The sequence below is a fragment of the Lagenorhynchus albirostris genome, chromosome 20, assembly GCF_949774975.1.
Source record: "Lagenorhynchus albirostris chromosome 20, mLagAlb1.1, whole genome shotgun sequence".
Lineage (NCBI taxonomy): Eukaryota > Metazoa > Chordata > Mammalia > Artiodactyla > Delphinidae > Lagenorhynchus > Lagenorhynchus albirostris.
The window spans coordinates 36,255,202-36,280,959 of record NC_083114.1 but is presented as its reverse complement, the minus strand read 5'-3'; the positions used below and the strand labels follow the sequence as shown (position 1 = coordinate 36,280,959).

The window sequence follows — 25,758 nt, the reverse complement described above, 5'->3', positions numbered from 1 at the left end:
TAGGATTTTTTAAAGGTTTTTTAAAAAAATTCATGAAACTAGAAGAAATAACTTATACTTAAAACCCAAGTATTAGATAACAGCCCAAATTAAAAAAGATATCCATCAGATGGGCCCAGATTAAGCGGAAGAAATTTTAATTTCAGATTAAGCGGAAGAAATTTTAATAGATGCTGGTGAGTGGTTTCTTCATATGATAATATATGAGCGAAATCTACTGAGTTCTTCCTGGGATGAGCCATCTGCTCCTCTTAACAACCATTATCTTCTGTTCTCTGGGTAGGAGGTGGAGTCTAGGACGGAGTGGGAAGGGCTAGAATCAAAGGTTAAAAGCGAAGTTTCCCCTGTGGAATTTCTTTCTTGTGAAAGGATATTTGTGTAGTGACTGCCATGGTAAGATTTGTTACTTATTTAAAACTGGATTATTTCTATGATTCTAATTTTCTATGTCTGTTCTGTCCCTTGTTCTTGCTTAATATTGAGTAAAACATTTCTCAGAGGCCAGCCTTTTTTCCAGTGCACTTGGGCTGGAGTTCTAAAGTAGGAGCATTATGGTACCTTTGGTGGATCGTGTAGTGGTGGGTGCTGCAGCAGTTCAAGTGAAAGAGTTTACAAAAGACTGCTTAGTCCAACTGCCCCTTCCTACCTGCAGATTTTATTCAGTCTAAAATCTTAGACTCGAAAGCTTAGAGATTCTAGTTTTTATTTGGTTTTGTTTTTAAATGGGGAGTATCCACCAAGGTTCCTTCCAGATTTTAGGATTCTAGGGAATTGGTAGTGCCTTTGGGTTTGTTGTATTTTATTTCTTTGTATTGTCACGCACATTTTCAGAGAAAGAAATGGAAGCATAGAGTTCCAAAGAATGAAACTCACTTTTGGAGAGATTATAAGAGCATTTCCTTTCCAGGTTCACTAGGGTGGGTAGTGGGTGTCTTCTGGAATTAATCTGTCTGATAAATAGTTTATTTTGTACTCAATCCCTAGTGCTTAGTATAATGCCTAGCAAATAGTAGGCACTAAATAAATAGCTTATGGTTGTTCTTGGCCCTCTGGTTGGCATCCATTGAAATGCAATAGATTAAGTTCTTAGAAGCAGAGAGTATCATGCTCTGGTTATTTTCCTAGGAACACAGGCAGACCTATGGGAACACTCGGGAACCTCTTTTGGAAAACCTGACTAGCGAGTATGACTTGGACCTTTTCCGAAGAGCACAAGCCCGGGCTTCAGAGGATCTGGTGAGTAGTAAAATCTCCAAGCTGAGGACCACTTGTGAGGGGCACTTGGAACTGCCAAGAAAAATGATTAGCAGTCAATTTGATGGGGATTAAATATACCTTACTGGTTGACTCTTTCCCCTTCCCCCAGCCATCCTTATTTGAGACTTTCTTCCTTCCCATTCATATTTAAAATTAATTACCCCTCCTCCCTTCCCTCGTCCCTTAAAGTTTTTCCTCCCCACCTCAACTCCTGGAAGGACCTGTTTTGTGGTGGTGGTTAGCTGGGTAAAACAACAGGTATCCCTTTGTGTCAGGTGGGTCATTTGCAATTCCAAGAACCTCTAGACTGGGAGATAACCCCTCTCTGTTGTCCTCTTAACCTAAACAGGAACTCCTCTTTGCAGGGTTGCCTCAGCCCTTCATTACAGCTATAAAAGAATAAAGAGAACGGTGAAGAGGAATAATGGACACAGTTGTTGTCAGATATTTGAAAATTATTCTTTGACACAGCCTAGTTTCATGTATTAAGATTTTCCTCTTCTGATTTTTATTTATAGTTACCATTTAGTTTTGATTCCCTAGGCAGAATTTTCAACAGTTTTGCTTTAAGAAAATTGTGAATGAGGGATCTTGCCTGGTGGTCCAGTGGTTAAGACTCTGTGCTTCCACTGGAGGGGGCATGGGTTTGATCCCTGGTCTGGGAACTAAGATCCCGCATGATGCACGGTGCTGCCAAAAACAAGAATTGTGCTTGAGTTTACCTCGGATTTAATGAATTGAATGTCTTCAAGGAAATTTAGCTTGTAAAGTGAATTTCATCTTCCTCTTTAAAAAAATTATATTGAATACTTTATTTAAAAATTCTCGAATAGACTTGTTGAAAGTTTTGTGGGAGGCAGGGTTTGATAGCTGCCCTTGGCTAGGCTGGGTTGCTGCTGTTGGTTTCCCCTCTCCTACCCTGGAACAGAGCATTTCCTAGGTCAGCTTTTCACAACTCTTTACCTGGTTATTCAAAATTATTTCTGTAGCCAACTCATAGCTGCTGAGTGGGCACAGGCATCCAAAAATATCTTCTACTTTCTAGCTTTAGGTTCCAGAATTAAAGCATCATCCCTCTTTCAAAAATATTTTTTAAAGGACCTAAGCTGAGAGGATGGCTGCCATGGCTGTATGTCATGAAGATCCTCGCAGCTTTATAAAAGCTGCAGATATGTAAAGCACATTCTAGAGAATCTTTTGTTTAGTTTTAGAATGTTTCGTAAAGGTGTAGGGAGTATTTGTGATAGATTTGCCTTTTATCATTCAGTTTGGTTCTGGCTGGTAAAAATAAAATTTTACCAAGGACTTGTTCAGGAGATGAGGCCCAGAGTGTGGCAGGGAGCAGAGAAAAGCCACTATTGAGGTCTGTGCTCTGGGCTGTGCAGATAGTTACATTTTCTGTAAGCTTCCTAGTTCTGGTTATCTATGCTCCTGTAGTTCTCTTCAGTGCAAGTTTCTCGTGAGATAGAAGCCAAATCTGATTTTTTTTTCTCATAGCCTAGCATGGTGGCGTGCACACAGCTTAACAACAACAGAAATGATCAATTCTAATCCTCCTTTGACTTAATTTCTTGTCTACAACAGGAGAAGTTAAGGCTGCAAGGCCAAATCACAGAGGGGAGCAACATGATTAAAACAATTGCTTTTGGTCGCTATGAGCTTGATACGTGGTACCATTCTCCCTATCCTGAGGAATATGCACGACTGGGACGTCTTTACATGTGTGAATTCTGTTTAAAATACATGAAGAGCCAAACAATACTCCGCCGACACATGGTAAGTTGTTTGGGGGTCCATGACCATGGTGGTGATAAGCTGTGGGATCTCTAGATTTAGACATCTATCTAAGCACCTCTAAGTGGTCCACAGAAATGGGACGAAGGCACAGGAAATTGAAAGCCACATTTCAGAGTCGGGATATACAGCCTGTGGCAAGCCTGGGTGGCCCTTAACCACATCCTGTCATACTCATCTCCCTGTCTTTTTTCTTGCTGCCTGCTCTTGTCTGTTTCTCCCTTGGGATGTGAATTACCTCTGCCCACAGTTTTTCTATGTCTCAACTAGATGAAAATAAATGGACTTCATTAGATAGACCTTCATTAGACAGAAATGGGACGTGACTCACCTTTTGTATCCCCAGCAGCTAGCATGGGCAGTTAATGCCCCATAAATGTGTGTTAAATGAACACTTGCTTAAGAAAGACAAATTATGAAATTAACAGAATGGGTCCTTAGGTCAGCCCCTCCCTTGAGTTGCTTAGTGTTTTCTGGTTTCTGAACGGTCTTATTCCTGTGAAAATAGGAATAAACACTTGAATCTGATTTTATTGTTGACAAATGTGCTCACTAGGTATTTTGCAGTTTTAAGCCATTTTTCTTTCCTTAGTTATGGAATGAAAAGGCTTGTCTTAAAGGGAATTTCTGCCATGGAGCAGGGATGGGGAAGGGTCAGGGGTGGAGATTAGTCTGTCAGGTGGGGAAACCTATCTTTTTTCTTATTTCCATAGTCACAACGTAATTGTGGCTCTAAGGCCTTTTAGGGTGTCTCTTTTCCCTTCCCCTTCTGTCTTTATTTCCCAGGATTTCCACATGCTGAGAATCTATAACCCAGACTTCCTATGATTTCTGTCATAAGACTCTCCTCCCCAGTTTGGTGATAACTGCTTTTTGGTGTTCCCAACTCTGGAGTACGTAGTGGCCCAGAACTGCCACTGCTGATTAAGCCCTCTAGACTCCAGCCCACTAGGCTCCCACTAGACTGGGTGGGGAAGGATGTGGGGAGGGGGGACGGGGAGGGAAGGCAGGTGGGTGATGAGTGAGGACTGGACTCCATGATTGAAGACCATGGAGATAACCTCATTTAGGGTTTGCTATGTGAAAGACTGGTATTTTTACTGATATGAACTGCTTACTATTTGTGCCCTTTTTCTTTTTGTTTCTGTTTATTTAGTGGCACTAACCAATGAAGTAGCTAAAAGGCAAGAAATAGTAGTAGGGGGAGCAAACAGAGGGCCTAGATAAATCTGAGGATCAAGTAAACATTCTGAATATTTGAGGTTCTCTACTGTATTATGTGAGTTACAAAAATTGAATTTCATGAAATAAAAACCTGTTTTAGTTCACACGTCGGAAGATCCCTATTGCTTTAGGCACAGTCACAGAAATGGGCTTTCTTTGGCCATTTGGCCAACAGTTTGGCTTCTGTTTCTGAAGATAATTGGTGTTCATTTGCTTATTGTTGGGAAAAGCCAACATGAATAGAGAGGTGGAGATAGGAACAAACTACAGGTGGAGCTTTCTTGAAACAAGACCAGTTACTGCATATGTGGCCTTACATGTGACAAGTTGGGGCATGATTCTTGAGTTGACCGAAAGAGTCACAATAAAATTTAATAAAAAAAATTCCATATACATATGCCTTTTAAATGATATTTTTAAAAGTATTTTACATAAAACCTTTTAAAAATTCACCCATTTACAGCAGTGGCTTCCCGGCTGCATTAAATCTATTAGCAATTGAGGGTGAGGAAAGTAGTACCTTGTGCCCCCTTGTGGCCAAGTCAGTGTCCGTTGTCCTGTCTTCCTCCCTCCTCCGCTCCCCCTGCTTCCTGCTGCTCAACCAGGCTTCCTTGCCTTTTTTTTTTTTTTTTTTTAAGCCACAGAAGGACATGCTCCTATTTCATTACAGTATAACAAACGGAACACTTGGAGAGGGGGGCATGGTTTTTATCACTGGGTCTGTTTTCTAATCTGAAAAAAAGAAGACCATAATGGTTTAGGTGGTAATGAGAAGTTTCTGGTAAAGGTGAGAGTACCTTTACCTAGCAACTCTCAGCTGCTGGAATTAAGCTGCTTAAGAATTTCCTGTTGGCACAAGGCATTTTATAATAAGCTGGGGTATTTTTTTAAATTTATCTTGCTTTTACGTGGTAGATGATTTTAATCTCCTGGGTTGGAACAGTGCCAGAATATAATCCAGAAAACCTGTTCCAAACTGCTATAAAAATACCATAAATATATTGCAGTGACTTTAGAAACCTTTATTCGTTTCACTAAAAAGAAAATCTGTTTTGCTGTATGTTCTCAGGTTTGTCCACCTGTCCATTTCAGCTAACTAAATTTGACCTGTGATTCCTTTTCCCTTTTGAGCAGCATTCTTACTGGGAAGGTTTGTTTCTCTGATGTGAATTCCATTCTCTTGCAGGCTAAGTGTGTGTGGAAACACCCACCCGGAGATGAGATATATCGCAAAGGTTCAATCTCTGTGTTTGAAGTGGATGGCAAGAAAAACAAGGTAAAAAGTGCTGACATCAGAAAAAGGGGTGAAAGTGTTGTACATTCACAGGTTTCAGAAATTTGTTTTATCTCCATCTCACCTTGTAAAGAAGATAGAACTCTTCTATTGGCCAAAATACACAATTTCTGCTTCATTAACAATAATGGTATGATCTTTAAATTTTAGGCCTTTATCTGATAAGTATAAGAATCACTGGCCCACACATAAACGTTGTTTCTCTACTTCCAGATCTACTGCCAAAACCTGTGCCTGTTGGCCAAGCTTTTTCTGGACCACAAGACATTATATTATGATGTGGAACCCTTCCTGTTCTATGTTATGACAGAAGCAGACAACACTGGTTGTCACCTGATTGGATATTTTTCCAAGGTCAGCAGGATCTGGAGATTAAGAAGCTGATGACCAGAGCAGGGTGATTGATGTTGGCATATGGTGACGCAGATCACTGATGGAAAGAGGCAGCTCCCTGGGCAATGATGACAGCCCTTTTCTTAAAGGGTGGCGGGGGTGGGGTAGAAATCCACGTATCAAAGATTATTTAATGAAAATGTGCAATTCTTTATTAAAAGCTTCTGATTTATTCATTTCTGGACTTGTGGATTGAAGCTGCCCATTAATTAATGGCCAGGGCCCTGCCTACTAACCCACAAGCCCACATCTTGTAGTCAAGCCAACCAGCTCTCCTGGCTTTGTTCTTCTCTGTGGTATTAGCTTAAAACCAGGAATATGTTCCTTTTGCCTGGTTTTCTAGCTGGGCTCCTTCAGTTGATAACGCCACTGTGCCTTTAAAGACCCAAGGCCAGATTTTGCTTATAACTTTTTAATATAACAACTTTATTGAAATATAATTCCCCTACCATACAATTCACTCATTTAAAGTGTATGGTGTAGTGGTTTTTAGCATGTTCACAGAGTTGTGCAACCACCTGGCAGTCACCACAATCAGTTTTTGTTACCCCAGTAAGAAACCCCATACCCATAAGTAGTCACTCCTCATTTCCACTCATTCCCTCCCAGCCCCACTGTCTCTATCAGTTTGCCTGTTCTGGACATTTCACATAAATGGAATCGTGCAGTATGTGATTTAATTGTGTTTTGACCCCCTTCCAGAATGGGGACTTACTGTTTGGATTCCCTCCCTTCTCCAGTAGGCAACACTCTTTTGAAATACTGCTTTTAAAGAGGGCTGCTCTAGACTGACTCAGCGTTCTAAACCTTCTTGCCTTGCTCTGTGCCTGTAAGGAACCCAGAGTCAGCCCCCTTAAGATGAGACTGGAAATCTTAGAGCTAGGGAAACCCTGGGATCATAATAAAGGGTGTGGATGTACCAGCTGTGAGCCTGACAGCCACTCCTCAGGACTAGTTAGCATATATTTTGCAAGCAACCTTGTTTTGTATCTGTGGGACTGCTGATACCTTTGGTTCCAAATTCTCATGACCCACTCATCTGTTTGCTCTTGATTTTAGGAAAAGAATTCATTCCTCAACTACAATGTATCCTGTATCCTTACCATGCCTCAGTACATGAGACAGGGCTATGGCAAGATGCTCATTGATTTCAGTAAGTGAAACAGGAAAGTCATAAGTTCCACAAGCAGGGACCATGTGAATATTGTTGTTTGTCCTTTTGTCCTGTGATCTGTCTATACAGTTCCTGGCATGTAGTGGAATTACACTGGTATTAAGTGAATGAGTAAGTGGAAGAAACCTGAACATTGTCAGTTGGCCTGATACACATTGAACACTCAAATGAATACAGGACCCTGAGTTGGTACCTAATGGTGGGAGATATAGAGGCTAGTAAAGTAAGCTCTTTAGGATTACCCCAGTTTGAGACTTACCGATAGCACATACATGCATAAGGCTTCAAATTTGTTCTTGGGTGTTAGGAATTTTAGTTTTGTAAGCTTTTGTCTAGAGGCAGTCGTCTTATTAATCATGGATTCTGTATTTGGGAATTTGCCTACTCATTAAAATTTATTCATAAGCCCCAAATCAACCAACATGCCCATGGCAGCAAAAAAAAAAAAGTCACCATGCATTCCCAGATGAAGTTAAACAAGGTGCCTTGTTTCGGCTCTCTGTGTTTAAGCCAGTGTCCTTTTCATGGTCTATTAGTGCCATGTCATTCATATTTTTGTGCCTTTTTAAAAATCTTTATTTATGTGGCTGCGCCAGGTCTTAGTTGTGCAGGATCTTCATTGCCTCGTGCGAGATCTTCGTTGTGGCGTGCGGGACCTTTAGTTGCGGCATGCATGCGGGATCTAGTTCCCTGACCAGGAATCAAACCTGGGCCCCCTGCATTGGGAGCGCGGAGTCTTAACCACTGGACCACCAGGGAAGTCCCCATATTTTTGTGCTTTTTGTTATTGATTTTCTTTTCTTTTTTTTTTTTTTTGGCCGCGCCACACAGCTTGTGGGATGTTAGTTCCCCGACAAGGGATTGAACCTGGGCCCTTGGCAGTGAAAGCGTGGAGTCCCAACTACTGGACTGGTTTTAAATGGTCCCTAAGCATAGTGCTGAAGTACTGTCTAGGAAGGCTGTGATGTGCCTTACAGAGAAAGTGCGTTTTATAGATAGGTTTTATTCAGGCATACATTATTGTGCTGTTGGCTGTTAGTTCACTGTTAATGAATCAATGATATGTATTAAATAGGTGTTTTTAAACAGAAGCATATAAAGCAAGGTTATGTATTGATTGGTTGACAAAAATGTGACCAGCAGCCCACAGGAACCTAACCCTGTATCTCCCCTAAGAGCAGTGGTTCAATATTCGCTAATTCAGTGTTCACTGTGACTTTGTAGAATATAACTACTGTAAATAATGAGATTCAACCGTGTTTTATTCGATATTCACTGTAACATGACATATTTTAGTCAAATTAGAATTCTTAGAAACAGCTTTGTGATCCTTTTTTTTTTTTTTTTTTTTTTGTGGTACGTGGTCCTCTCACTGTTGTGGCCTCTCCCGTTGCGGAGCAAGGCTCTGGACGCGCAGGCTCAGCGGCCATGGCTCACGGGCCCAGCCGCTCCACGACATGTGGGATCTTCCCGGACCGGGGCACAAACTCATGTCCCCTGCATCGGCAGGTGGACTCTCAACCACTGCGCCACCAGGGAAGCCCCCCCCCCTTTTTTTTTTTAAGCCATCTGGTAAGAGATGAATCAGGAAATGGCATAATCCACTAAGGGTGTGAGGGGATTGTATATCTTTGAATAGGTAACACCTATTTTATAATTGATATTGCAAAGCAGACTCTGCTCCTTAAATCTTTTTCCATGTTGGTACATTGTTCTTACTAGGGTGAGATACAGTGTCTGTATTGTTCCCTGGCAGGTTATTTGCTTTCCAAAGTGGAAGAAAAAGTTGGCTCCCCAGAGCGTCCACTCTCAGATCTGGGGCTCATAAGCTACCGCAGTTACTGGAAAGAAGTGCTTCTTCGTTACCTGCATAATTTCCAAGGCAAAGAGATTTCTATCAAAGGTTGGTTTTTGACTCTTAGAAAATGGTTGTTACTCAAGATGTTAGTTCCACTGAATATTCTGACTTTTCTATTTGGCCCTGTTCATGCTTTGTAACCTGCAAAGAAAATAACCCCATTCTGTGTTTCATCTGAATATGAGAGCAGAAGGCCCACTAATGTGGACCACTCACTAAAAGTGCCTAAGGATTCCAGAGTGTTTGGCCCTTGGGACTTGTTATATGATTTGGTTTCTTGGGACTGGTTATATGATTTGGTTTCTTGGGACTGGTTATATGATTTGGTTTCTTGGGACTGGTTATATGATTTGGTTTCTTGGGACTGGTTATATGATTTGGTTTCTTGGGACTGGTTATATGATTTGGTTTCTTGGGACTGGTTATATGATTTGGTTTCTTACAGAGAAAATGTGGTGGGTTTTTTTGTTTTTAAAATTTTTTTTTTTGAGTTTTGAACTTTATTTACTTATTTTTGGCTGCGTTGGGTCTTCGTTGCTGCATGCAGGCTCCCTCTAGTTGAGGTGAGCGGGGGCTTACTCTTCGTTGTGGTGCACGGCCTCTAATTGCAGTGGCTTCTCCCGTTGCGGAGCACAGCGCAGGCTTCAGTAGTTGTGGCTCGCGGGCCCCAGAGTGCAGGCTCAGTAGCTGTGGTCACGGGCTTAGTTGCTCCGCCGCATGTGGGATCTTCCCGGACCAGGGCTCGAACCCGTGTCCCCTGCCTTGGCAGGCTGATTCCTAACCACTGCGCTACCAGGGAAGTCTGAAAATGTGTTTTATAGATAGATTTTATTCAGACATTCGTTATTGCGTCTCAAATCTCAGGTTGCTGACACTTTAATTCTCCACAAAAGTCAAGAAAGAAGAAAAACTTCAAGTCTTTTGGCACACACAGGAACTTCTAACATCCCTGAATATTTGTGAGGATGGGAGAATTTAGTTTGGTCTGTCTTTGACCTTGATTTCTATAGGGGCCAAGTGGTTTCCTGCTGTAATATCCGTCTTCTGTAGTTATTTTAAGTGGTCAAATGAATGCTTCGTAAATTTCTTCTGAACAGCTTGGGTCAAGTAGTGAAGATTCCAAACATTTGGAGTCTGCGTCTAGATTTCCTCCAAGGCAAAGGGGGCCTTGGTGGGGCAGGGCGGGGGTGGTGTCTACGTTTTGGCCAAGTTCTCAGTAGCTCTTCTGTTTCAGAAATTAGCCAGGAGACAGCTGTGAATCCTGTGGACATTGTCAGCACTCTGCAAGCCCTTCAGATGCTCAAATATTGGAAAGGAAAACACCTAGTTTTGAAGAGACAGGTAAAGTTACTCTCAGCCTCTTGCTCATTGCTTAATGTCCCTTGAGGCCTAGCAGAGCAAAGTGGGGCCTTCACACCTTACAGGTAACCTTCCCTTAAAGGAGTCTGGCTCTACGCATCCTTTACTTGGTCTCATCGTTAGGCTTATCTTAAGCTCCTGTCTCAGATTTGATGACAGACGTGTAAGCAGCTCCAGTTAAGCAGCTTTATGTCGCACAGTCGCACTTCTATCCTTTGATGATTTTCTTAGATCGGATGAAGAGTGCCCATCTGTGGAGGAGAATCTTCATAAACTCCAGGGCCTGTGGAAGTGGTTTTAAATTCCTTTAACAAATGCCATCTCAACTCATGCCAATTTAAAATTTTTTTAAGTTGACTTATAACGTTTACTGATGGAAGATGAATAATGATTTTCAGGTCTTACCGAAAGCATAGTAAGAAGAAATGGATTAGGTAGGAGAGCACTAGGTAAATCAAAAGATAATTTTTTTTATATATACTTGTCTCACACCTTAGTATATTATTAAATCTTTGGCCATTTCTTCTTTGCTAATAATCATTTTGGAATCCACTTACAAACATGTTTTAGTTGAATGTATATAATAATTTTTCCCATTGTTCTCCCTCAGGACCTGATTGATGAGTGGATAGCCAAAGAGGCCAAAAGATCCAACTCCAATAAAACCATGGATCCAAGCTGTTTAAAATGGACCCCTCCCAAGGGCACTTAAAGTGACCGGTTACTCCGAGCCAGCGAACCCCAGCAGTAGGAATCCGTACCCTAGGGATCTGTCTGTCATTTCTGTTGCTCTTGTGATTGGCAAGTACAGTATCCTTTGGGAAGGCCATCCCCCTCAGGACTGTCCTGGCTCCGACCTTCGTGTACACTGCAGACGCTGGTTCTGAGGAACTGTTGTTTCGGCCTCAGTGAGGTTGCCTGGATGGGATCTGTATTAGACTTGAGTGCAGATCCCTCGTAGCACTGACCCAAGGTGTTCTGTTTTGGTACTGTACCTGTCCAGTCACTGGTTCTCTCCTCTGGCCCCATGAGGTTGTGTCGTGTCTTCTAAACTTTGTAATAGTGCTTCTTCTTGCCGCCCAGTCACCAGACCACCAACTACGGTTACTGCCACCAGGACATTCCCAGTTACTCCTTACCTGTGTTCTTGGAGGGGCAGGGAAGAGGTAACACTTCTGAGTGTGTGTGTGTGCTGGGAGGGGTCCCTTCCCTTTGGATTTCATCTCACTTTAAGTTTTTTCCTCCATTTTAACTGAAAGACCTGTTTTTGATCAGTATCAGGCTGACCAGAGCCAAATACTTTTTTTTTTTTTTTTTTTTTTTTTGCAGTACGCGGGCCTCTCACTGTTGTGGCCTCTCCCGTTGCGGAGCACAGGCTCCAGACATGCAGGCTCAGCGGCCATGGCTCACGGGCCCAGCCGTTCCGCGGCATGTGGGATGTTCCCGCACCGGGGCACGAACCCGCGTCCCCTGCATCGGCGGGCGGACTCTCAACCACTGCGCCACCAGGGAAGCCCCGAGCCAAATACTTTTGAAGACTCGCAGGGATTAGTCTTGGTTACAGCACATTATCTGAGTGAGATGGAGAAAAGAATGGAGAAGTGGTGATTCTGTATTTGGATTTGAGTTCACCTGTGGGCAGTGGGCAACGTCTTGGTGGAAGGGAATGGAATACTACTTTTTGCCTCACCAGAAAGTGCCCAGTGGTAAATGTTTTCTTCTCTTTACTCCCTGCCCGTCTTTACGTTTGCAGGTGCCAAAATACTTTCCAGTTCTCCCTTTCATGCTGCATGTTAACTGGTTAATTATACTGCAGAAACCTTTTCACCAGTACCAGTCTGATATAGCATACCTATACTTCCACATAAGTTACACTGCTTTTGTCTGAACATCCTTGGAGAAGTGATTGAAAATGACTTCCGTGTCTCAGCCCATGACTCAGCAAGGCAGAATGGCCACCCCTGCCAAGGTTTGCTTCCCTTTTCAACAGTGCCTCACCCTCCCTCTAAGACTGAAGTGCTTACGCCCTTCCAAGAACTCCTCCTCCATTTCCTTTTTGGGATTTACCACCATCCCCCCATTCTCTGGTCTCCTATTTTTGGTGGTGTTTAAGTGAAGGAAGAGATGCTCCCTCTAATTTCTCTCTAGCCCGTTATAACCTGCTATCTTGGGGCAGCTTTTGATGTATGACATGTCACCCTTTCCAACTTGGTCTCTACAACACCGCTGTCTTCATGTGGAACCCTCACCACAATCCCAACTCTGGTCATTTGTGCCTTTCTCTTGTCATCTTTGTACACTACTTATATTCACTGTGGGTTGGGGGGAGCTAATTTTAAGCATGTTCAGTGGCAGCTCCCTGCCAGTTTCAGTGTCACTGTTAAAATTTATCCAAAAGCAACTTCACTGGGGGTTTTCTTAAGGGGTAAAGGCCTTTTACAGAAGCTAATCCTTCCCCACATGTGGTAGAATGTGCTGTTCTATATCTACTCCTCAATAAAGCATGTTCTCTGCTCAAGTCTGTTTCACCTAGGAGATCTCATTTGAGTAGAAAATGGTGCCACTGACCTGCCGCTAATAGGTAATGCACTTGGGATTTATTTTCCTAGCAGTAAACTGACTGTTGAGGGATGTGGTTTGTGGCTGGGGAAGGTTGTTTCTTCCTCTGTGATGCAGGGTATCTATGGAGGGAGTGCTTACTCTGAGCTTGTTTAGTTGATGGGATAAACTCCCTGCCACACTCTGGTTCCAGGTAATAGGTATGCATAGCAATAAGTAGTCTGTATTATCCATTCTTCCATTAAGTTCATTAAGTTCAAGGACAGAAAACCCAGCAGGAAGTTAGGATATGTGGGGTACAATCGATAGCTGTGGGAGGTGGGAAAAGGTGGGTCCCTTCTTGTCTCCAGGCTTATTTGCCAGTAGTGAGCAGTGCCACCTCTAATCATTGTCTCTCTCAGGTTGAGATGATTTCTGAAAGTAGCTGCATTTTCCTGTAGCATTTACCTAGAGCAGGAAAAGGGTGGCCGAGCACTTCGCTATATGGTGGAGAGGAGGAGGGTGGAAATTGTATTTGCTGGGGTGGTTTTGCCCACTGTGGCCAGCATGGTGAGAACTTCTCCTGGCAGACAAACTAAGGTAAGGTTAGAGTCCAGTGTGTCACTTGACTGGGGGTGGGAGATGGGATGGAGAGAAGCTCAAGCTTATAAAAAGACCCTTCTTACACATCTTAGAAAGATGTGTGCCCAGATCTCCCTGTTCTAGGTATTCACATCAAAGGGAAATTCTTCTCTCTCTCACATTTTGAAAAAATTTAGGTAGTTAATGTGGACCACGAGAATGGATGCTGAGAGGTCAAGGCACTTGAAGTTTTGTGCACAGTGCGGTCCCAAGCCTCCACTGATTGCCACCCCCTTTTCCTCACCTAGAAATCAAAGGAAGATTTCTCTGGTTTAAATCCTTGCAGGTATGGGAACAGACAGTTCACTTCCTTGGCTACTTTGAGTCAGCCTGTCCCCGCTGACTCCTTTTTACCTGCACAAAAGAAGCTCAGCTGCTTAGGCTCCTTCATTAGAAGAGCAAAAGTCTGGAGTCATTCCTGGATCTAGCTCCTGAAACTCTCTAAGTGGAAGCACCTACTTGCTATTTCTGGAGGGAGGAAGAGAGCCCTAGCACGAGCTGGTTGCTTCCTCTCTGCTCAGCACCGTGCTGGGTACCTTCACACTGCCTTGTTAGCGCAATGGAAATTCACACCGGTTTTGCAGAAGGAAACCTAGAGCACAGGGTGACGCAGGAAGCGTCAAAGACAAATATTTTGGTCTGTCCAGCTTGAGAACCTATATCATTTGCTTTCTTGGCTTTTTTGATTCCTTAATGATTTATCATCTCCCTTCTAGTTAGATTTCCTTGCTTCAACTGTAGACCCCAATGCTTCTAGTGGCTTCCACTGCCAGAAGGATGACAACACTGGTGAAAACTTTAAGATGAAAGAAGTGATTTTAGTTGCTCCTATAGGCAGCATTTGGAGGCCAGAGACCTAAACCAGGAAACAAAGATGTGCTTCATTCTGGCTCTGCTTCCGATTTAGGAATAAACTGTTTAGCAAGCACTGTCTTCCCATTTACTTACATGGTTTCCTTCAGTCCTTACAACGCCACCGCTGTAAGGTGAGTATTGTAGCCCTTTTCCACATGAGAAAATTTGAGGCTCAGAGGTCTTGCTGCTGGGTTATAGAAACAGAATGAGAGCCTTGCTCCTCTGATTCCAAATCCCGTGCTTCTGACAACGCTATTGTGAGTCATCTGATGCCTCTGTGCCTGCTTTCCCATTTCTCACGGGGGAACAGTGAGTCATATTAAGTAACTTTTAAGAATATGGTGTGCCCTCTGTAGGGAAGATGATGCTTTTGACACGTCCTCAGCTTTGGTTTGACCCTGTAGTTCTGGGCAGGTTGCCTCGCTGGGGTTAGGAATGGCCTCTAATGGAGTTCATGGGAAGCCAGTATAGAAAAATACCACAGCTTGCTTACAGCACACATTCCTTCTGGAATATGAAACCAATGAAAAGCAGCTTTTTGAATGTATATTAGTAACTAGTCATAAACATGGCTGCCTTTTCCTCCTTTGAAGAGCAATTGATATGCCAAACATTGAAGAAGTGTAGTTTGTATGAAAGGTGCTAGGATCAAGCAGTGTAGCTCTCAGTGATCCTTACCCTTTTTACTTTCCTTCTGACCTTTTGAGAATCTAATCAAAGCATCGAGTCTTTTTAAAAAAATGTACATAAATGCAAATATGCACGCATTTGTCTACAGTTGAGGAAATTGAGCCTTTGAAGTCCATTTCTGAACTGGGGTTAGTAAATAAGAAACCCTGGTTTGAGAAAGCTCCAGTGAAAAGGCAGGAACCCCACCTACCTGCCTTCACTCCCAGCCCATGACTAGTTATTTGTGTAAGATGACAGGTCCCGTTAAGTGAGGTACAGTGATGACAGGGAGAAGGCCTGGCTCACGGGCTCAACGTTAGGATCCTCACAGGTGCGCATATATACACAGTGGGGTTTTGCATGTTCAGAGAATAAGGTGAAAACTCTTTTGCTAAATATATATGATGTATGCTAGGAATTCTAGAAACTACCTTTTGCTATTCGTTGATATCATGGAATTGTAGAATTGGACCTCCTCTGGGTTTGCTCCAGCACTTTCTGCTATAAATTTGTATGACAGTCTCTTCCAGACTGTCTCCTGCTGATGGGGGCAGTTTAATTGCCCACATCCTTTGTGGTATCTTCAACAAAATGCCAATGAATGTCACTAAGAAGAAAAAAGGCTGCCCAGTGGTGAAAAATGCCCCTTGCTGGAATATCAGTTTGTCTCTTCCGTCTTGTGCAATACGTGTAGATGCAGGTCATGCTGCTACCATTCTGGGGTTTGGGAGTTTGTTTATTTGTGCCCAAGAGTGGAGAAAATAACCTGTGCTGTTGCACAACTTTGGCTCCATTGCTCCTCCCAGATGTTCTATGTGAGATGTAAACACCTTTATCCGTGATAAGTCATGTCCATTCCAAGAAGTCAGTCTTTCTCAATTGGGTATTTGTTTCTGGAAACCACTCACCTTATGTTTAATCAGTTCCAAAGTTTTTAGGAACCTATACCCTTATCTCACAAAAAAAGTGCGGTAGATCACCTCCAGAGATGGCCACCAACAGTTTCTCCCATCTCTGGATGTGTGTGCCGCTCCTTCCAGTAAGAGCTAATTTTCCTTTGGAGTGTGAGCTGGACTTTTTTTGGGGAGGGGGGTGCTGGACCCTGGGAGGCCTGCAGTCAGGAGGCGGCTTGCACCGCCCCCTACTCCCACATTTCTCCCTGGACACGGGTAAGGTGTGAGAATGAGGAAGAGAGATGCCTCATGATGAACAGTCAGTCTTGAGATGGAGACCGTTTCACTACAGGTCAAACAGAAGAATCTTAACTGGTTGTGCAGACACCGTCTGGCCTCTCAGGGCCTCTGCTGTCACTAAAACCTTCCCTGGTACCCAGATGAAGGGCCTGGCCTCTCCACCAATGCCTTCTTCCCCTCCTTTTAAACAGCCTAACGACCCCATCCCCAAAGAATCAGGCACCCCCCCAAGCCCCTAACCCATTTTCTTTTTGGAAAGAGGGACACAGAAGCTGAATGTTACGCAGCCCAGTGAATTAATGAATCGCCCTTTACTGCCAAGCCCACACGCCTCCCAGCTCAGTCCTTTGTTCACCTAGGTTTGGCCCCTAGGATTTCATTCTAGCTCTTTCTAAGCATCCTAGGGTCCTTTGTGTCCCGCCTGCCTATGAGCCACTGGGGCAGGACGATGGTCTCCCCGTCAGAAGGGGGGGCGGTGGCGGCTTCCTGAGGTGGGACCTGTTTCCTTCTCTAGAGCTCTTCCCAGTGGTGGGAGCATGACTAGAGATGCCTGTGTCCCCGAAGCAGAGCAGTCAGTTGACGGGCCGCCTCATACACAAGAATTGATGAAGGACCTGGGACCCACTTCTGCCCCTTGAGGTTATGATGGTGAGTAGGGAGGGGATGTCTGCTTTCAGGCAGGGGCTTGTCACCTTTACCTGTGTCCCAAGCCTGTTTTCCCACCTCGGATGGGGAGCACAACTGTTTAGTATTTCCCTTTACAACCCTGCAAAAAGGTCTCCCAGCTGCTGACATGCCAGGCCACTGGGCAGGGTGCAGAGCCCAGGCCATCCCTGCCCTCTGCCCTGCACCGGAGAAGAAGCCATCCACTGTTCATTGGTTTATTGAGCCCCTGCTGTGTTCTGGGAGATAGAAGAGGGGGGGAGACTCATCCTGCTGTGCAGTGAGGGGGGGTGCGGGCAGGGTCACTAGCTCACAGTGGTGACAACAGTGCACTTATGCACGACTGCTGCTTGAGACCGAGAGTCCTGGGAGGAGCCCCAGTGAGTTCAGTGAGGGCCTGGTGGTAGGGACATGCTGGCGATGAGCCCAGGAGACACGGAGGCTGGCTGGTTGGCTGTCACGTCCAGGTAGGGAGAAAGGGGTTTTTCGTCCTCTGGGAAGCACGTGGCAGGGGCTCTCACTCTGACCAGTGGTCCTCATCCTCTGGGCCTGGGAAGAGTGCTGCACGTGGCCGGCGGTGAGGGGAGACTGGTCTGCCTCCTCCACCCTCGGAGCCCTTCCCTAGTCGTCCACCCAAGGCCCTCCACGTCCCTAGCTCGCGTTTCTCCAGCTGCAGATATCTAAGGCAAATTACAGGTTCATCTGGCACAGCTTCCATTTTTCAACCATAAACGCCTCCAGAGCATGGACGAGCCAACCCTCACTAATCCTCTAAAGAAAGGGAGTGGTAATCCACCACTCAAAATTCCAAAGGCCCTCCTGGGGCCACGGGAAGTGCCCTGGCCTAGGGAGCGGGACACACAGTGTTTAGTCCTGGCTCTGTTATCAGTTCAGTGTGTGACTTCGGGCAAATTATTTCCATCCCTGAAAAATGATTTCTAAGGCTCCTGCCGACACTGCATGGAGGGACATTCATTTCCACATTGGCATTGGGTTGACTTCCATGGCCCTTCAAGTGGAAAGGCTCAGACACTTAGGAAAAACTCTTGGGGGAATATAGAGGACTTTCCCATCTTTATTCCCAAGAGCCTATGTTGGAAGGAGCAGGTATCAGGGAAGCTAGAGAGCAGTCCACAGGTCTGCGGCTCTGGGGGGAGAGGTCAGGTTTAGCAAAGCAGACTTGAGCTTGGCGTCTTTGATCAGCTGTGACACCCCCTGCCCTTCCTCTTGAGCTGACTGGCTTGAGCTATGGCTCCTTCCCCAGCTCGATTCACTTATCTACTTTCATGCCTGTTCATTTATTGAGCGTCCCCTTGAACCCCTTTGGGGTTGTGGCCCCTGCCAGAAGGCGTTAGCTGATAACTACTTAGGGTGTTACCCCTCCCAGGGCCATTTGCCTTTATTTATAATCATTGAAGATAGGAAATACCTTAAGACTTTCTAACAACGATTAGTAAGGGAATAAGGGGGATGTTCAGGATCTGAAAAACCACACACTACTCTGTAGCTTCAGCTGGCCCTGAGAGGGGGGAGCAGAGTGTGCCTGGGTGTGTTGGGGGTGGAGAGGGTGCAGCTTCAGGGCTACGGCTGTTACAGGCCTGGATCATCAAAGGGATCACGATCTCCCTGCACCTTGACTGCTCTCTTCCGTGGGTCCTCTGCCTAATAGCTTGTGGGGAGCCTTTCTGTCTGGCCAGCTGCCTGGCCCCCACTGTGGAGACTGGCAGCAAAGTGGTCACTTTCTCGTTATGCCCTTGCAATCCAGTAGAAGCTCTCATCTACCTTCTGTAGATGGTCCTCCCCTGCCCAGGTGGCCCTGGACTACTGGTCCTCGTTGATACGCTGGTGGTGAAGAGAGGAGATAGAGAAGAAAAAGAGAGAGTGCAGTAGAGGAAGGCTGTCTTGGGAACCAAGAAAGACAGGGCCAGAGCTGGGGCCTCATGAATGGAGTCATTTCTCAATCAATCTAGGAGCTGAGGTTCATTCATTCACTGATGCATTCACTGATTCCTTCCTCTTTCTCCTCCATTCTCCCTCCCTTCTCCCCTTCCTTCCACAAACACCTCGTGGGCACCTCTAACAGAAACTGTGGGGACAGAGGAGATGGCAGACCTCTACCTGTCTGTGGGGTAGTTCCTGCTCTGGGGACACCAGCCATGTGACCCAGCAGAACAGTACAAGGCAGTGTGCCAAGGAGGGCACCGTGCCCAGGCTATGGAGACAAGCTCTGGGTAAGGCAGGCAAGCAGGCAGGGAAAGAGAGGAGCTAGGAGTCCTGTCAGTGAGGGCGCCCGGGAGGATGTGGTGAGTCTAGGGCGTTAGGTTTGCTCCTGAGAGCACTGAAGGGTGGTGGGTAAAGGTTGGTTTGTTTTCTTTTGATATTGTTTTTCCCTTTTCACCAAAAGGACAGCTTTTCACTTTTAAGGTCCTTCTGGATTGATTAGTTTCTCCAACTCCAGGCTTTAGTAAGACCCAAGGTAATTTTGGACCTTTGGCAGAACTAGGTTCATCCCCGTATTTTCCATATCCCTGCAGCTACTCCCCAGGTATGCACAGACCGCCTCTCTAAGGAAACAACCAGGGAGCCTAGCATGCGGCCAAACCATGCTGCCCTGGTCCTCCACAGTGCCAGCCTGGTGCACCCTGGCCAGAGCATCTCTCCCGCCCCCCTGGACAACTCGGTTCTCCCCAGGGAGCATGCTGGGGGAAGGTCTGGACAACACTTACCTCTTCTCTCTGGCTGGATGGGAGGTATTCCTGGGGGAAAGAGAGAGAAGGAATGAGGGCTGCACCGCTTCCCTGGGGGCCCAGTGAGGTGAAAGGGCTCATGGCTCTTGGGGATCCTGCACCTTTGGTGGGTCTTCAATGGAACTCCAGTCACTCCCTGTTGTCCTGGTGTGGCTGGGCTGCACAAGGTACACTCTGGGTAGGAGGCAGCGTGGGGTAGTAGGAAGTGCGCATACTTTGGAGTCATTGCTTCTGGCACCAGCTGGGCATCCTTGGGAAGGTATTTAGCCTATCTGAGCTTTAGCTTCCCTGCTGGTGGTAAAGGGGATATTGTGAGATTTAATCACATGTGAGCACAGTGTTGTTTTTTTTTTTTTTGGCCGTGCCACGCAGCATGCGGGATCTTAGTTCCCTGACCAGGGATCAAACCTGTGCCCCCTGCAGTGGAAGCACGGAGTCCTAACCACTGGACCGCCAGGGAATTCCTCAGTAAATATTTCTCATATAATCCCTTCCCCTGCTTCCTCATGGGTTGCTGGATTTGGAAGAGAGCTCTGAAACGGCCCAGTCCAAAACTCATTTTGTAGAGGAGGAAACTGAGGCCAAAAGTGTTTGCTCACAAGTTGATTTCCTCTTTTTTTTTTTGGTGGAGGTACTGGGAAGGTTTTCTCTATTTTTATACGCATTTTTTAAATTACAAAAGCAGTCTCTGGGGACTTCCCTGGTGGTCCAGTAGTTAAGACTCTTGTGCTTCCACTGCAGCGGGCACGGGTTCGATCCCTGGTCGATCCCATGCCATGTGGCATGCCCCCCCAACAAAAAAAGAAAAGAATAAAAAAGCAATCTCTGAATAAATGCCCACTATAAAATGGTAATGTAGAGGATAGTGTCGTAAAAGTCCCTCTTAACTCTCTCCCTCACCTCCACTTCCTATCCTAGGCGTAAACACTGTAGACAGTTTGATATTTATCCTTCTGGAACTCTCCCTATGTTTTCATATATATATCTGTGTAAGTATGTAGTGTTTCTTTTAAACAGGTAAACTCCTATCTTACATATTGTTATATAACTTGCTTTTTCCACTTAACCAGTATCTTGGAGATCTTTATCTTTCCACAGATCTGCCTCATCCATTTTAATGGCCATAAAGGGTATGGATGTGCCCTATATATATATATATATTTTAATATAAACTTATTTATTTATTTATTTTTGGCTGCGTTGGGTCTTTGTTGCTGTGCGCAGGCTTTCTGTACTTGCGGCGAGCGGGGGCTACTCTTCGTTGCAGTGTGCAGGCTTCTCATTGCGGTGGCTTCTCTTGTTGCAGAGCACGGGTTCTAGGCGCGCGGGCTTCAGTAGTTGTGGCACACGGGCTCTAGAGCACAGGCTCAGTAGTTGTGGTGCACGGGCTTAGCTGCTCCGTGGCATGTGGGATCTTCCCGGGCCAGGGCTCGAACCCGTGTCTCCTGCATTGGCAGGTGGATTCTTAACCACTGTGCCACCAGGGAAGCCCAAAGTACCAGTTCTTTCATATCCTCACCAACACTACTTTAAAAAATATACAATATTGGCAATAAGAAAAAGAAAACGGCTCTCTGTTCAGACTGTTTTCTCCTTGTCCCCCCAGGACATGAATCACGCGTCAAGCGTGCCCTCAGGGAACATAGGTTCATTTTAATAATTTTATTTGAGCCAAACAGAATCAACTAGAAAGCTTAGCTCATGCCTTTACTCACATCTACAGGCTGATCTTGAGCACCACCACCTCTCTCCAGTCATCCATTGTATTGAAGGAAGGGCGCCAGCAGGATGCAATGCATTTGTCCCCACCCTTAGGGTGACTGCACTCCCCGGATGCTGGAGACAGCCCTGGTTTGCACCTGTTGCCTGGCATAATTACCACTCTCTGAAGTATCCTGGTTTAGATGGTAATTGACACGGACACTCTATCCCATCTCATCACATGAGCGCCTCCTACTGGACTGGAGTAAGAGCTGCTGTAAGCTAGGGTCTCTGCTTGGTGTAACAGAACCCACCCAGAAGCCCTCCTCGCTGGGCACCCGCCCACTTCTGTCACTCACCTCCCACCTGCTTCCCCATCAGTCCAAAAAACTGGCTCGCTTTGCTCCTCTTCACTTCCCAGAGCTGGAGCTGAATGCTGGGCACAACATCTTCCTGAAGAAGCAGAGAGTTCCTTAGAGTTGGGGCAAGGAGACAGCCTGAGCAATAACAATCTCAATAACACGGGCTCTGTGCTGCCACTGAGCTCTTCTGCACATTTTACACAATACTGTAAATAATAATAATAATTAATAGCTAACATTTTACCATGTTCCTAAGCACTTGCATATATTAATTCACTTAATCCTCACCAAAACCACATGAAGTAAGTACTATTACTGTCACCATTTTACAGATGGAAACACTGAAGCACAGAGCAATTACCAGCAAGGATGTGAGATGAAGCCAGAACTCAAACCCATGTCATCTGGCTTAAAGCTCAAACACTCCAGTCATAATCTCATTTACTTTTCACAACAACCATATGAAGTAGGAACTGATTTATCCCTGTTTTACAGGTAGGGAAACTGAGACTTTGGGAGGTTAAGTGACTTGTTCAAGGTCACACAGGAAGTGGTAGAGCCAGTAGAGCCACTCAGGAAGTCTGACTCCAGAGCACAGGTTCTGCTCCATCTTGGGAAATATCCCCAATATAGACAAGGAGGGGGCAGCTGATGAACTTGGGGTGGGCACCCAGTTGGCGAGATGAGACTGCTTCCCCTCCAACCCCCTCTCTAACTCCTGTTTTCCTCTCTTCCCCCGGCACTACCACCATTGTCCTGGATTTATCCTGCCCTAGAACCTGGGCCTCCCGTGAGGATAATGGCATGTGGCCTGGGGTGGAGGCCACTCCCCTGGGCAAAGACATTTTCATCCTTGAGCTGATGGGGTGAAAGTTCTGGACCAAGGACTATAGATTTAAGTTCTCATTCCTCCGTTAACCTTTGTGACCTTGGCCGAAGTCCTCTCCTTCTCTGGCCTTAACTGCAGCCTCTGATGGAGGCCCTGCTTAGCTCTGCTGAGAGGCAGAGATGCTCGCTAGTGGAGAGAATGACAGTGTGTGACGTTCATTAGACCGTCTTCACATCTCTATATCCCCAGTACCTGGCACAGTGACTGGTACACACAGGAGCTCAGCATGTGTGGGATACAGGATGCTGAATGAAAGGTCCTTTCTCTGATAGTCTGGGAATAGGGAAGAGGATGGGGTCTCCTTTTCCAGGAAGGCTGAGACAGGTGAACAGAGCCCTAGAGTAACACAAGCCACCTGCCAGGAGGCTGGCAGCTGGGGTTGGGTCAGGGACTTGCTCTTCCATTCCCAGTTTCCATGTCAAAGCTGGAAAATGTCAAAGCTGGAAAAAAAAAAACCTTGGGGATCATCCTCTCCCCGCTGCCCCCATTTTACAAGTGAGGAAACTGATGTGACCTTCCCCAGTTCGCACAGAGTCAGTGGAGAAGGTGAGACTTGAACCTGGGTCTCTCCAGCCTGCTGTCTTCTCAATGGCACACACTTCCACATTCAGACAAACCAGGAAGGAAACCTGCCATGAAGGAAACCCACCAGGAATGGCTGTTATTCGATGGCTCGTCCTGTGGCCCCAGTGTGTTCACCATCCCAGGACTTGGAGGAGCCAGGCCCCGGCCAGTCCCATCTGCCCTCCTGGAGGCCTTCCCTGAGCACCGGGCCTGTTTGTCTCTGATCCACTGGCCTTGCTCCCCTGTCTGATTGGAACTCCCCAAGGTCAGGATCTTTGTCTCCCTGACCAGACAGGGTGGGGCACAGATGCTGTGTCTCTAACTTTGAGATTTATTCCCAGTGACAGAACTCAGGTCAGTTTAGTAGGAGAGACTGGCAGTCAAACCAGTACTTGTCAGGAAATAAGAGTTTCTGCATGTGAGACAAAACAGTGATCCCGCCCCAAGTTGACCCCCTTGAAAGGAAATGCTGGACAATGTCCTCTGAGGCACAAATACACAGAATCAGACCTTGGGCAAGGTGCACAGTTGTGCCTTTTTAAAAATAATTAATTTATTTATTTTGGGCTGCATTGGGTCTTTGTTGCTGGGTGTGGCTTTCTCTAGTGAGCGGTGAGCGGGGGCTATACTTTGTTGTGGTGCGTGGGCTTCTCATTGCGGTGGCTTCTCTTGTTGTGGAGCACGGGATCTAGGCGTGCGGGCTTCAGTAGTTGTGGCACACAGGCTCAGGAGTTGTGGCTCATGGGCTCTAGAACGCAGACTCAGTAGTTGCGGCGCATGGGCTTAGTGGCTCCACGGCATGTGGGATCTTCCCGGACCAGGGTTTGAACCCGTGTCCCCTGCATTAGCAGGCAGATTCTTAACCACTGCGCCACCAGGGAAGTCCCTGTACAGTTGTGCTTTTGAAGCTGCATAACCTTGGACAAACTGCTTGACTTTTCTGTGCCTCAGTTTCCTTATCTGTGAAATGGGGATAGTAATGGTACCTTCCCCACCAGCTGATATGAGGATTACAGGGGTTAATATTTATGAAGCATTTAGGACAGTGCCAGGAACATAGTATATGTTAAATAAGTGTTTGTTAAATGAAGTGTGAGTGCATGCACGCGCATGCGCGCGCGCCACACACACACACACACACACACACACACACACACACACACACACACACACACACACACACACACTGTTGCTTCCATATGCATGCAACTCTTTGGAGGTCTGCCAGGCCAGGGGCCATGACCTTGAACCTGCCCAGGGAGGGGAGGCAGACACCCTACCTTGCAGTATACAACCTGCTCTCCTGGCAGCCATAAAGGGGATCTTCTGCCCCCTCCACCATGTATCATCCCCTGCTTCTCCCCAAAGGCACCTACCTCCAGGGTCACGGTGCCCCAGGACCCAGCTTCAGCGTCAAGTGGCAGTTCCTTGTCACCTGCCACAGTGCAAGCAGACAGCCCCGTCAGGAGAGGCGGGGTGAGGCAGAGCAGCATGGTGAGCTCTGCCCTGGGACCCTCGGGGAGCCCCTCTCAGTCCACAGACCGCCACTAGCAGGCTCCGTCCTCTCTCTCTGGCTGCTCTCGGCAGGTGGGGGAAACTCCACCTGTTCTGTCCTCCCAGCTACTCGGCTTCTTCCTTCAGCTTATCTGACCCCCGGGGCCATTTCCTGTGACTGCCCCCCGCCCCCACCAGCTGGAAAAGCCAATGATACCGCGAGCTGCCCAGAGAAGGGACCAGGTCTCCTCCACTGCCGCCCCCCAGCAGTTGATCTCTGTTGCAACACCGCTTCACCGCTGGCTGCATTCCCCTTGGGAGGCAGGTGCACAATGGAGCAGTGTGTGGGGCCTGGTGCTTCCGGCTTCCTGACTGGAAGCCCCGAGCAGGCAGCGCCATCTTGGAAATGGGAAGGGGGAACTGCCTGGCTTCTCCCTTACCCTGTAAGAGAGGCCTCTCCCCAGAACTTAGTATTCTACCACTAGTCTCCCCTTCCAGTCACTGCACCCCTTCCTCGGCATTCCCCGCCATCAGTAGTCCTCATGTGAACATGGTTGCACACGTCTTGCCCTAAGAGGTAAGACAATACGTAAAGAAATAAGGGTCCTCACAGGCAGGAATTGGGATTTGCCAGAAAAATGACCTCCTGCTCAAGTGTCATCAGCTCTAAAATATCTTCCCACTGCTGGGATCTTTTCAAAGCCCTAACCTGACCTATCTCTCCCTGCTTACAGCCTTCCAGTGTCTCCCCACTGCCCGTGGCGTAAAGTTCAAGCTCCCTGGCATGGCGTTCAGGGCGCTTCTCCACTTAGTTCCTCCCTGTCTCCCATCCATCCATCTGTCCATCTGTTAGTGTAGGACAAGGGTCCTGTGGTCAGAGAGCCCTGAATTCCATTCCTAGCTCCCCCACTAAATAGCTATGTGACCTTAGGCATGTTACTTAACCTTTCTAAACCTTGAAATCCTCATCAGTAAAATGAGATTATTAATAGCACTTATTTCCAAAGTTGAGGATGAAATGGGATAATGCATGTGGAGCACTTAGCACAGTACATGATGGTAAATATTTAATACCCGTTAACTATCAT

At 46.2% G+C, this 25,758-nt stretch overlaps 2 protein-coding genes across 7 annotated transcripts in view; one reads left to right on the top strand and one right to left on the bottom strand.

The window, feature by feature from the left end:
• Positions 1-14,480, top strand: part of KAT7 (lysine acetyltransferase 7) — a 33,685-nt gene extending 19,205 nt beyond the window's left edge. For 2 of the 6 annotated variants that reach the window (XM_060133528.1, XM_060133530.1), the window contains 8 exons: positions 1,126-1,236; positions 2,842-3,033; positions 5,462-5,551; positions 5,783-5,923; positions 7,022-7,115; positions 8,893-9,039; positions 10,229-10,335; positions 10,964-12,871. In XM_060133528.1, coding sequence (XP_059989511.1) covers positions 1,126-1,236; positions 2,842-3,033; positions 5,462-5,551; positions 5,783-5,923; positions 7,022-7,115; positions 8,893-9,039; positions 10,229-10,335; positions 10,964-11,065 — 984 coding nt within the window. In that variant the 3' untranslated portion in view covers positions 11,066-12,871. Of the gene's footprint in view, positions 1-1,125; positions 1,237-2,841; positions 3,034-5,461; positions 5,700-5,782; positions 5,925-7,021; positions 7,116-8,892; positions 9,040-10,228; positions 10,336-10,963; positions 12,872-14,238 lie in introns of those variants that run through there. The other 4 variants (XR_009537472.1, XR_009537471.1, XR_009537473.1 and 1 more) reach the window with 4 other exon arrangements.
• Positions 14,481-17,299: 2,819 nt separating this feature from the next.
• Positions 17,300-24,669, bottom strand: TAC4 (tachykinin precursor 4). The gene is made up of 5 exons (XM_060135721.1): positions 24,553-24,669; positions 21,721-21,814; positions 19,640-19,669; positions 18,696-18,755; positions 17,300-17,406 (listed from the first exon to the last, which is right to left on the bottom strand). The coding sequence occupies exons 1-5, from the start codon at positions 24,667-24,669 to the stop codon at positions 17,300-17,302; spliced, it is 408 nt and encodes a 135-aa protein (XP_059991704.1).
• Between the last annotated feature and the right edge of the window lie 1,089 nt (positions 24,670-25,758).

Excerpts from the sequence above, each read along its gene's own strand:
- TAC4 (XM_060135721.1), bottom strand. The coding sequence starts at position 24,669 with ATGCTGCTCTGCCTCACCCCGCCTCTCCTGACGGGGCTGTCTGCTTGC. Across the intron at positions 18,756-19,639 it reads CATCCAGCCAGAGAGAAGAG|CGTATCAACGAGGACCAGTA; the intron begins GTAAGTGTTGTC and ends CTTCACCACCAG. Across the intron at positions 17,407-18,695 it reads GGGAGGACCATCTACAGAAG|AGGACGAAAAACCCCTTTCT; the intron begins GTAGATGAGAGC and ends CGTGCTTCCCAG.